The 12,381-nt window shown below is 43.6% G+C and overlaps 1 protein-coding gene across 2 annotated transcripts in view; it reads left to right on the top strand.

Annotated features, from left to right (window-relative positions):
- The window catches only part of CERK (ceramide kinase), a 159,935-nt gene that overhangs the window by 67,368 nt on the left and 80,186 nt on the right, over positions 1 to 12,381 (top strand). For both annotated transcript variants that reach the window (XM_063927116.1, XM_063927117.1), the window contains one exon: positions 12,260 to 12,373. In XM_063927116.1, the coding sequence (XP_063783186.1) occupies positions 12,260 to 12,373 (114 nt within the window). The remainder of the gene's footprint in view (positions 1 to 12,259; positions 12,374 to 12,381) is intronic.

Raw genomic sequence — 12,381 nt, 5'->3', positions numbered from 1 at the left:
TGTTTAGAGCAGGTTCCCAAATGTGGTCCTCAAGGATCCCTAAAGCTGGGTACACACCAGACACATGTCTAGTGTGTACCCGCTATGTCGCTTACTGTGCACGCTCCCACACCCACTCCCACCGGAAGACATTGCTAGCGAGGGCCATGCTGATAAATGTGTGTGTGTGTGTGTATATGTATATGTGTATATATGTGTGTGTGTGTATGTATGTATGTATGTATATATATATATATATATATATATATATATATATATATAGCCATCTACAAAAGGTAATTCTAGATACACTATACAAGTGTCATATATTATACTAATCAGCACAGTTTCCTCATGCATCCTAGATGCATTATGTTGTGACTACGGTGCATTTTCAGCAAAAAAAGATGCCCAACGTTAGAAGATTCTCATGAAAATTGGTGTGCCAAGTTGGTCTGTATGGCGTGACTACATCAAAGATGTGTGAGAGCATATCAGTATAGTCAGGATTTCAACATTTCATTATACAAAGGCCGCCAACCGGCTGCCAACATTTTTTGGAAGGTACACTCTGCTCAATAAATATCCGTTAAGAATAAGAAACAAGGGGGCAAATGTATTAAGCCTGGAGACTGCAGTTATCACTGGTTTATCACTTCCTTATGCCTTCTCCAGGTTAATACTGTACATCTGGCCCAAGATTTCTTTTGCAGCAAGGCTGGGTGACACTGGACCATGGGATTGCAGTTTGGGTTGGAGTTTGGCACTTAAACTACTGTAGTGTTAAATTCTGAGCTCCTCCCCCTGCAATCTCATCATGTCAGTGTTCTTTAGGGGCCTAATGGAGAAGGGCACGTTTTGGGACTTTATAGATACAGTCAAACCTAGTTAAGTGGGATCTCAAAGGACAGCACATTTAGTCTTCCTTAAAAAGGTATCTTTCTTATCTGATTTTCTCACTTATCCAGGTTCAAGAAGTGTTTGTCTCATTTACAGAGGTTCTCACATATGCTGGTTCAAACAGTACTTGTTTCACTTATAGAGGTGCATAAATGCAAAATAAAAATATGTACTTTGTGTATTCTTACAATAAAACGTTATTTGCAAACATGTATTATATACAGAACAATTCAAATCAAGTCACGCTGCTGTCTCCTCAGCACACACACTGACTATATACTGCAGCTCGGTTCCGGTATGAATAGTCGACCACTATTGGTCGACATTGACATGGTCGACATGGGCAAATGGTCGACACATGAAAAGGTCGACATGAGTTTTTAAAAAACTTTTTTTGGTGTCCCATTACGCAGAAAACGACGGGGAACTCCAATTAGTGTACCGCGTCCCATCGCATGGCTCTCTTCGCTCACCATGCTTCGGGCAAGGTGCGTTGCTCCGCTGCCGCGGAGCTCGGCACAGGTTTACCGTTCCCAATCGTAGTCCACATGGATCGTAAAGTAAGAAAAATTTCCCATTTTGTGTGTGAAAAACTCATGTCGACCTTTTCATGTGTCGACCATTCCTCCATGTCGACCATGTCAATGTCGACCAATGGTGGTCGACCTTAACATTGTTGACCATCTGAACGGATACCCTGCAGCACAGCAGTCCTTCTCTCTCTGTTTGTCTCTGTGCTTTCTCAGCTCCACCCCCAACAGCTACTTTTAGTTTCACTTTCATTCTTTGGCTGTGCACATGTTGCTTCCACTCAGTGGCTCTATGAAAATCATGTGTAAAGGGGTACCCGTGTAAGCCAGGTATAAGGTACTTTATCACAGAGACTTGTCAAAACCTGTACTAATCCCAGTCACAGAGGTTCTAAAGGCGTTCATCTAATTTATAGAGTTTTAATAAGCTGCACTAATGTCACTTAGGGGTATATGCAATAGCGGGCGAATTGGCAAAATAGGCGAATTCCGGGCCGTTTTCGCCTCCAAAAATCAATTCGCCTATGCAGTGCAGTCATTTTTCGCAAAAAAACGGCCCGTCAAAATTCGCCTTTTCTCAATTCGCCTTTTTCCGAATTCGCCTTTTCTGCAATGGTACAGATGCTGCAATTCGCCTCCAGCATATTCAATTCAAGTTTGGAAATTCGCCTGCAGTGCTTTTAGACAGCAAATTCGCGATTTTCACTCCGCCACACTTTGGAGGGTGAAAACAAATAAAAAATTTTTAAACATGTTTTTTTTTGTGTTTTTTTTTTTAGGAATAGCAGATCTATTTATATTAGAAGGGATTAGGTTTTTTTTTTTTTTTTGGGGGGAGGCACAAATATTATTTATATATTTTTTAAAATAATATTTTTATTGTTTTATTTTTTTTATTGCTGGAACGGTAAAATCCGGGGAAAAAATGGCGTGGGGTCCCCCCTCCAAAGCATAACCAGCCTCGGGCTCATTGAGCTGGTCCTGGTTCTAAAAATGCGGGGAAAAAATTGACAGGGGATCCCCCGTATTTTTAAAACCAGCACCGGGCTCTGCGCCTGGTGCTGGTGCCAAAAATACGGGGGACAAAACGAGTAGGGGTCCCCCGTATTTTTAACACCAGCATCGGGCTCCACTAGCTGGACAGATAATGCCACAGCCGGGGGTCACTTTTATACAGTGCCCTGCGGCCGTGGCATCAAATATCCAACTAGTCACCCCTGGCCGGGGTACCCTGGGGGAATGGGGACCCCTTCAATCAAGGGGTCCCCCCCCCCCAGCCACCCAAGGGCCAGGGGTGAAGCCCGAGGCTGTCCCCCCCCATCCAATGGGCTGCGGATGGGGGGGCTGATAGCCTTTGTGTTCAAAAAAAAAGATATTGTTTTTTCCATTAGTACTACAAGTCCCAGCAAGCCTCCCCTGCAAGCTGGTACTTGGAGAACCACAAGTACCAGCATGCGGGAGAAAAACGGGCCCGCTGGTACCTGTAGTTCTAATGGAAAAAAAATACCCAAATAAAAACAGGACACAGACACCGTCGACAGTAAAACTTTATTACACACTGCCGACACACACATACTTACCTATGTTCACACGCCGACATCGGTCCTCTTCTCCATGTAGAATCCCGGGGTACCTGAAAATAAAAGATCAATTATACTCACCTCAACAGGCTCCAGAGATAAATCCACGGACTTGGCAAAAAAAGAAAGCGCATTTACCCGCACCAAAAACGGACTGAAAGGTGTCCCATGCTGACACATGGGACACCTATCCACGATTAAGATCTGTCAGTGACAGTTGTCACTGACAGGTCTCTAAGCCAATCAGGAAGCGCAACTTCGTTGCGCTAACCTGATTGGCTGATCGCTGTGACAGCGCATCGCACAGCTCCCTCCATTATATTCAATGGTGGGAACTTAGCGGCTAGCGGTGAGGTCACCCGCCGGTCAGCGGTGACCGGCGGGTGACCCCACCGCTAGCCGCTAAGTTCCCACCATTGAAAGTAATGGAGGGAGCTGTGCGAGGCGCTGTCAGAGTACAGACGGCGTCCAGCCAATCAGATGAGCGCCACGGCAGTAGCGCTTCCTGATTGGCTGAAGGGACATCAGTGACAGGAGTCACGTGATGTCCCGGCATTCGGGGAGAGGGGTCCCATGTGTCACTGTCAGCATGGGACCCCTTTCGGTCCGCAGGTCCGGTTGTTCGTTTTCTTTTTTTGCCAAGTCCGTGGATTTATCTCTGGAGCCTGTTGAGGTGAGTATAATTGATCTTTTATTTTCAGGTACCCCGGGATTCTACATGGAGAAGAGGACCGATGTCGGCGTGTGAACATAGGTAAGTATGTGTGTGTCGGCAGTGTGTAATAAAGTTTTACTGTCGACGGTGTCTGTGTCCTGTTTTTATTTGGGTATTTTTTTTCCATTAGAACTACAGGTACCAGCGGGCCCGTTTTTCACCCGCATGCTGGTACTTGTGGTTCTCCAAGTACCAGCTTGCAGGGGAGGCTTGCTGGGACTTGTAGTACTAATGGAAAAAACAATATCTTTTTTTTTTAACACAAAGGCTATCAGCCCCCCCATCCGCAGCCCATTGGATGGGGGGGGACAGCCTCGGGCTTCACCCCTGGCCCTTGGGTGGCTGGGGGGGGGGGACCCCTTGATTGAAGGGGTCCCCATTCCCCCAGGGTACCCCGGCCAGGGGTGACTAGTTGGATATTTGATGCCACGGCCGCAGGGCACTGTATAAAAGTGACCCCCGGCTGTGGCATTATCTGTCCAGCTAGTGGAGCCCGATGCTGGTGTTAAAAATACGGGGGACCCCTACTCGTTTTGTCCCCCGTATTTTTGGCACCAGCACCAGGCGCAGAGCCCGGTGCTGGTTTTAAAAATACGGGGGATCCCCTGTCAATTTTTTCCCCGCATTTTTAGAACCAGGACCAGCTCAATGAGCCCGAGGCTGGTTATGCTTTGGAGGGGGGACCCCACGCCATTTTTTTTTCGGGTTTTTCCCCGTTTTTCCCCGTTTTTTAAAATCGCGGTAAAATCCGCAAAATCGGCCGATTTTCGCCCGCGACTCTGGCGAATCCGTTTTTCATTGCATATGGTGAATTCCGGAAGCCACCTTCCGGAATTCACCTGGCGAATTTGGTCGAATTGAAAAAACGGCGATAATTGCCGCGATTTCGCCCGCTATTGCATATACCCCTATGAGGTCCTAGCAGCAGTCGTCTCAGTTACAAAGGTAATATAGTCTTACTAACAGAGTTTTTTTGGTGCAAAAATGCTGGAACCTCAGAATTAGTCCCAGTAATAGATACTTCCCACTTATCCAGGTTCGACTGTAGTTTATTTTTTGTTTTATTTATAATTTTATTTAATTTAGTTAGGTGCCACACAGCTTGAGTGCAACAGCTGCAGGGAGCTGTTGTCAGTTTGCAGAGCGACAGCCGTGGCAGGGGGTGTGCACTGCTGGCAGGGATCCCCCACAGCACTCCGGTCTCTGTGCAGACCGCCTGGACCCATTGACAGTGTGCACCCCCCACCCTCATCAGGGAGACACAAATAGCCTGGCAGCGATGGCAGCCTGAATCCTTTCCTGGACAGAGATCTTTGTTCCGGCTCTCTGATATGTTTATACCGAGAGTGGAAATTTGGAAAGCAGACTTGCAGATCCATGTTTCTCATGTGGTGAGTGATCTCTCAGTCCAGAGGTATTCCAACAGTTAGTTCTGTAGAGAGGCCGTTCGCAGGTGGGTTTTCTTGGCTTTTTGACACAACTTCAATGTTCCACAGTTGTTTGAGATCCAGGGTCCCGGTGGCTTTTGCAATGGATGCCATGACTGTTCTGTGTGGCTTTCATCTCGCGTATCTGTTTCTTCTGACCGCAGTGTTGCCTCAGGTACTCTAGCCCATCAAGGATCAGTGGATGACTAATCCTAGTGGCTCCAGACTAGCCACGCAGCTCATGGTACGCCGGCAATCCCAAAATGTCTCCAGGTCCACAGTGAAGTCTTCCACTTCATCCAGACCTGCTACAACAAGGTCTGTTTCTACACAAGGACCTTCCTCAGATGGCTTTTGAAACAGAGATTTTGAAAGCTATAGGTTTTATGCCCTCTGTACTCAGTGTAGAAAGTGGTTTTGTCATGCAATTACCACAGAGTATGGAAACACTACATCATGTGGTGTGAACTGGTTCACTCATCCAAGTTTCACTTTTCTCACTTTTTTGGCCTTCCATTAGAGTAGTTTGGAAACTAGTTTAAAACTTTGTTCTTTGAAAATACAGATTTTGTCCCTGTCAGTCTGTTTACAACATCATTTGTGCCTTCTTCCAGAGGTTCGAACCTTTTATAGGGTGTTGTGCATATTCAACCACTGTTTTATTCGCTGGTAGCACCGTGGGATCTTCATCTTCTTCTATTGGATCTCAAACAGGCTCCATTTGAGCCTTTACATTCAGCTTAGACACTTGTTATCCTTATGGCTATTGCCTCATCCCGGCGTATTTCAGAGTTAGGGGCTATGTCTTGCAAGTCGCCTACTCTCGTCTTCGATGATGATATAGCGGTTCTTCAGATGGTTCCTACATTCCAGTCAAAAGTTGTTTCAGCTTTCCACTTAAACCAGAAGAGGTTATTCCTCCTTCAACAACTGACCAGGACTGGGATGATCTGGTTCTGCTAGATGTAGTCCGAGCTCCTGTATAAAGCTATATTTATTTGGACAAGACTTCTTGTATCCACCACACAGATTCTCTGCTTGTTCTTTAGGATGCACATAGACACTGTTGGCCACTGGCAAAGCAGACAGAGTGTCAGCGCATTCCATTAGGGCGGTGGCAACTTTCTGGGCAGTGTGTCATGGTTCTTTGGCAGAACAGGTTTGTTGTGCAGCTGTCTGGTCTCTGTCCTTGAATTTTTACAGTTTTTGTAGCTGAACGCAAGTTCCAATTGGTTTGCAAGCCAGCGCCACATTTAAAATGGTTGCTGGCCTGCGTCTAGCCACCCACCGCTCTTCCAGGCTGTCCCCATCCCGCCTATGCCTCGCTGCCTAGTTCCAGACGCGTCCGCAGCCGCCGCTGTCCTGGAAGCTATGCTGCAGCCTCACTCCCCTGCATCTACCCTGTGACTGGGCTGCATTCAGAGTGGCTCCTGCTGCCCTCCTACTGCAGTCTCTTCGTTGAGGGACCCTCATTAGTCCTCAGCCCACAGTGAGTACCAGTACTGTAGCACCCGACAATTTTTTTTGTGTGTGTGTGGATCTGGTGTTTTCTGTGTTTATGTGGATCTGGGGTAACTGGGGATTAGCTTCTCACTAATGTGTGTGTGTGTGTGTGTGTGTGTGTGTGGGGGGGGGGTAGCTGCACAGCAATGTGGCTGCAGGGAGGAGGGGGGGGGAGATACATTTCAGTTCTTCTTTTGGGACATTGATGTCTGGCTTCTACATTTTTTTTCATCCTGTCCCCTGGATTTAAAAAAAATAGTATCAAGTCCTGGAGAAAAAGATTTAATTGTGACCAAAAATCCTATTTTTTTTTTTGGCAGGCGGGCTAGTGACACGCCGTGCTCTGCAAGTTGTTTCATTGTTAATATATAATATTACACTGCCAAATTTGTTTTAAGTGGGGCAGATTCAATTAAGTGCACGTTGCAGGAGGTAAATCCTTGCTTGTGTTAGCTTGACCCCATAGATCTACAAGCAAAAATGAATGAGGTTGTCCTGCCCTGATAATCCACATTATCATAGTTTGAAGTTTGCAAAATTAATTGAATCTTCGTCAAGATTTGCCTCTATATGTCTTGGGCCTTTTCAGAGATGGACACAGATCTTTCTTTCGCTGCAAGATCTGCGTCCATCTACTCACATGCTGGGGGTCTCCCAGCACAGGGCAAGGCCGCCCTGCAATGCGTTCACAGTTTAATTGCAAATGCATTGATTAGAGGATGATCCCTGCTTGGCTGCGCTCGCAAACATTTTGAACACTCCTGTGACAATGTGATTTATCGGTTCTGATCACTTTTGTTTGGAATCTTAAATATGTGAACCCCATACATTGCCGATGTGTTTTTTTTTTTTTTTTACACATTCCTCTGCGAAACGCAGATTTGCTGTAATTGATTGCTGATGTTTAGGCACCATTACTCTACTTGCACAGCACATGACATAGTAGATAGTAGCACTATTTTCTTCTCTCCTCACCCCTCCATCATAATAACATATTTCTTCCAAGCATTCTTCGTACCAGTCTTTTTTCCTCTCACAGTTCAACAGTGTGCAGGTATGCCCTAACATCAAGTAATAAGTTTAATATTACTGGCCTGAAGTGTTTTAAACTATAGCAGACACAATTCCCTAGGTTTGCTGCTAACAAACATAACATAATATTATGTCCCGTGGCTTAATTGTACTACATGTAGTTAAGAACTTAAAAAATAGTGGTATCAAATTGTGCCACCCTCAAATACTGCAGATGGGGGTCTTTGTTTTCATCTTCTGCCATTAAGGGTTCTCTTGCTTTCAACCTTCCCTAGTTAATAGTAAGTGCTGCCATTGTGAAAGCAATGTGAGTGCATTCACTACAGTAAATTTCCAGCAGTAAATCTGAAGCTTTCTAGAGCTAAGCAACTTGACCAGAAGAAAAAGTCCTGCTGCTTTATGCAGAGCAATTTCTTTTTTACCTTTAAAAGTGGCGGATCCATGTGAATAGGAAATTAAAGCAATTTTTTTTATAACCTCAAATTCAAGTAACAATAATTGTAGTCCACTGTACATTTAGGGCTTCTTCACACTTTTCAACAGTTAATAGGCTTTATAGTCACCTACCGTACAGATGTGTTCTCATACATCTAGCCTCAGTACGCCATGTAGCGGGATATGCCTGGCGTGAGTGACTCAGCAATTTACCAAAAATGCGTCTTATTTGCAATGCTATGTGAATAGGATGCACAAGTTGACTGCTGACTAAAATTATATGCGACATGCCTATACTCTGTGAGAACATGGCGGGTATCTGCATATGAAATGCTATGCTAAAGTGTTTTCTTGGAAAACACTGTAATGTAGCATTTTGTAGGCAGATACAGCTACAGTCGCACACAAAATACATGCTTGCTAAATATTTTAATCAGCATAAGCAGCTTGTGCATCCTACTCACATCATTTTGCGAATAAGACTCCTCTTAATGGAAAAAATTGCACATAAAGACTAATAAATCACGCCACGGCATTGCGTGACTAGAAAGCTGTTTTACGTGCCAGGAGGTTAGATGTAAGTGGACACATCTGTATACAATTTAAAAAATAAAATTAATAACTTTGGTTAGCATTACTGCCTCACAGCATTTCTCCCAACTCTGTAAATGTGAGATGCGGAACCCTTTGGTCGGCGAAGGCGCCCGCATGTCAGAAAGGGGGCGGGGCTTTGAGGTATGGGCCTTCAGGGAAAGGGGTGGAGCCTCGCGGGACTTCGCACTCCGAGATGCTGCCCTCTGTGCGCTATCCCCAACTCCCCTGCCTGCAGGACACTGCTGGCCACGGGTGGGACAGCGGGACAGTCCCAGAAAAACTGGACTGTCCTGCTGAATGCACTTAGGTCATGAGTTCAGTTCCGGTCATGACCAACATTTGTAGAGTTTGTATGTTTTCCCCATAGCTGTGGGTTTCCTCTCGCACTCCATAGTAGTAGGTTAATTGGCTTCTGACAAAACATTAACGCTTGTGTCCTTTTGATACGGAATGTAGATTATTCCAGTGGGGCTGGGACTGATTAGAAGGACTGACCTATTCTCTGCAAAAGTGCTGCAAGTACAAGTTTGTATTGGTAAGAGTGAAACACTTGGAAAACCATGTAGTTAAAGAGCATATTGGTGGTTGTTCATATAGCCCATTTTTCCTAGCACATACATATACCTACACCCACTATATTTACTTTGTTACTCCTTGTGATGCTTGTAGTCATTGTCCCATTACTGGCTTGACATGTAGATGGATTATGCTGCCTGCATAAATGACACACAGCTGGCAGTCAACCTCTTACTCATGAATAGGGAGCTTCTGTTCGCTCTTTTGCTTTTAAAATGGTGCCTTATATTTTGCATTGAATTACATAGCTACTGCTAGGTTTCTTTCATTGAATTAATAGTCTTCTGTGCGATTTAAATAGTCCAAAGTGATGTGTACTTGGAAGCTTTGCGTTTTCTTTAATTTGTTCTTTATCTTTAAATGTAGCCCACAGGACTTTTTCTGCCTAAAGCTTGGGAATTTAGATTTACTTAGCGAACTTAATCACATTGTATGATTTAATTATGGATGCTTATTTCATTTTCTCCTCGCAACGGGTAGAATTTTCTCAGCCATACAAAGATTAATTGAAATAGGAAAGTCATGGTTAACTCCTGTGTTTTTTTCTTTTTTTTTCTTGCTAAACTATTTATAAAAGTATTCATGGTACTTTATAGCGATTTAAGTTACAACTCAGTTTAGTCATTAAAGTATAAAATATCTATTTTTCATTTTAAAAACTGCTTACTATTAAGGCTCATACACGCTAGGCTATATTGTAAACAATACTGCTAATTTTTACCCTCCTGAGCGATATTGTTTACAATATCGCACAGGGTGTATGCTGTGGACGATTTACGATGTGTGTTCTCGCGCATAGTTTTCGTCCCCCTCCCTCATCTGTACATGCCGCTCGATTTGGACTATTGCCCAAAAGCTGTATGTACAGCCCGGCCACGGCATGACATCACTGTGCGCACAGTGTGTATGCGGCGTCCCGAGCCGGGAAACACTAGGCGATATCGCTCCTGGAGCGAATCGCCTAGTGTGTACGGGCCTTTAGGCTGTTGTCACTAAAGTATTTCAATGGAAGCATGAAAAGATGTGGCATGTGTTATCTTAGAAGGAAACTTATTGTTGTAATTTGAAACACACACACACAACACATACAGTTTTCGTTCCCAAGCTGCCCTTTTTTTGATGTTGTGGATCAGAGACTCAACCTCAAACTGCATGCGATGTGTGGAAGTTGGTAAACCACGAAATCACTTGCAATTTTTTTTATACTTGATTAGAAGCATTTAGTTTTACCCTTCATTAGCTTCTAAGCCAGTGCTACTTTGCATTAACGGGCATGCTTGCCCGTACCTAGAGCTAACCAACCCCATGCTGAAAAAACTGGCTGCCTCCTGGTATCCCAAGCTGGTGGGTAGCCGGGTGATAGGACTAAAACAGTATTGTCCCGATTCGTTTTAATTATAAATGATTGCCTTCGCTCCTATTATTATTGGATTCAGTACTATTTTATTAATATTACTTTGGTACGCCGGGTACCAAGAGGGACTAAGTACTATACCTCTGTGAGTCAGTTCTAGGGTCAGTGATCAGCTCTTGGGGCCTCTACAGGATTGGTCTTGTGCCAAGCAACAATGGCCTTTTATAAAGTTCAAGGGATTTTTTTCCCCTATTTAATTATATTTTAATGTTCTGATTTACAAGACAGCTCAAATTTAATTTACTTAACATCAGCATATACTGTAGTGCTTTTCAGTATAAGACAAATCCGTAATATAACAAATGTGATTATAAACAAACAAACAAACAAACAAACAAACAGTAAGAGACTCTGCTTGAATGCTTACAATATGATGGGCTTAGGGCTATGCCATACTGGAGTGTTTTTTTGTGCTGGTACAATAGTGGTAATTGAATATTGTCAGAATGGCTGTGCTTATAATGTTATATTGAGCAGTAATTAGGAGAACATCTCCTATGCAAGTGACTGTAAATAAAAACATTTGGGCTCTACATCATCAGCTACCTGTCATTCATTTTCCCTACAAAAGAAACAGAAAGGCCTAAAAACTGGAGCAATAAGACCCTGTGGTGGATGATCCATTACCATAGTGCACCTTAGAGGGTAACTTCAGACAGCACTGTGGCTATAAGTGTGACCTAAATGTGTGGCCGTATATGTAAAGTGAAGTAGTCTTGCTTTTTTAGTTTCTATTGTCATGTGTATTAGTCGGTATGCATTCTGTTCTGTGGTAACATGACATAATAAAGCACCTCTTGATATTTTGGTTATTTAATAAACAAGTAAAGGCCTTCATACATATGCAATAGATTGTGCATTTTCCCCCATCCCCTGAAGCCTGGATTGGGGAGTCGGGGATATTCAGAATGTGTAACTTCCCTGATTTGCCAATCCCAACTTAAAATTCATTGAGATCAACAAATTGGGGATATTTAGTATTCAGAATTTCCCCAAATTCCAAGATGGATCGCTGATCATTGATGACCGCCGTTCTGCATTCTGATTGGCAGAACAGTTTAAAATGGGGGTAATACACCTCGGATATATGGGTCCCTTATCGATATTAAGTTTAGATTGTTTAAAAAGTAAATAAACCTAAAAAGTTAATCAACGTAGAGCAAGCTCAATCTGGATATTAATGTGGGAATATCTCATCCAACTTAAATGTTTTAGTTGAAAATATTTACATTAAAAGCATGATTACTACCCAGTGTGCAGCATTGCAGCACAGCTTGTTATTTTGTCACTCGTGTTGAACTATGGTATGTGAGAAGTCAGCGCAGTATATGTTTAATTATAGCCTGGGTAAGTCTGGAAGTTTTTTCCCACCATTGTAATAACTGAATCATGTTAAATTGTATAAATTATCTCCTCAGTTTTATATATGTTTTAGTTGAACTAAACAACTTGACAAGCAGAACATAACAAAGCGGAGTTGCAGTGCTTGGCTGGCTGCCATTTAGGAGGCTTGCGTTTCATTGTCATGACTGATGGCATCTGGATTTGTTTCATTCCCGTTCTCTGTGTTGCAGGTGGTCACATTGTTCCCATATCAGAGATTGTTTCAGTTGGAGAAGCAGAGATTGACGAGAAGTACTATCAGGGCATCCAGTGGCAACACATGTGTAAACCTCATGCATTTACAGGTAAATCT

This window comes from Pseudophryne corroboree, chromosome 6, assembly GCF_028390025.1.
Source record: "Pseudophryne corroboree isolate aPseCor3 chromosome 6, aPseCor3.hap2, whole genome shotgun sequence".
Taxonomy (NCBI): Eukaryota; Metazoa; Chordata; class Amphibia; order Anura; family Myobatrachidae; genus Pseudophryne; species Pseudophryne corroboree.
This window is presented reverse-complemented; position numbering and strand designations above follow the sequence as displayed.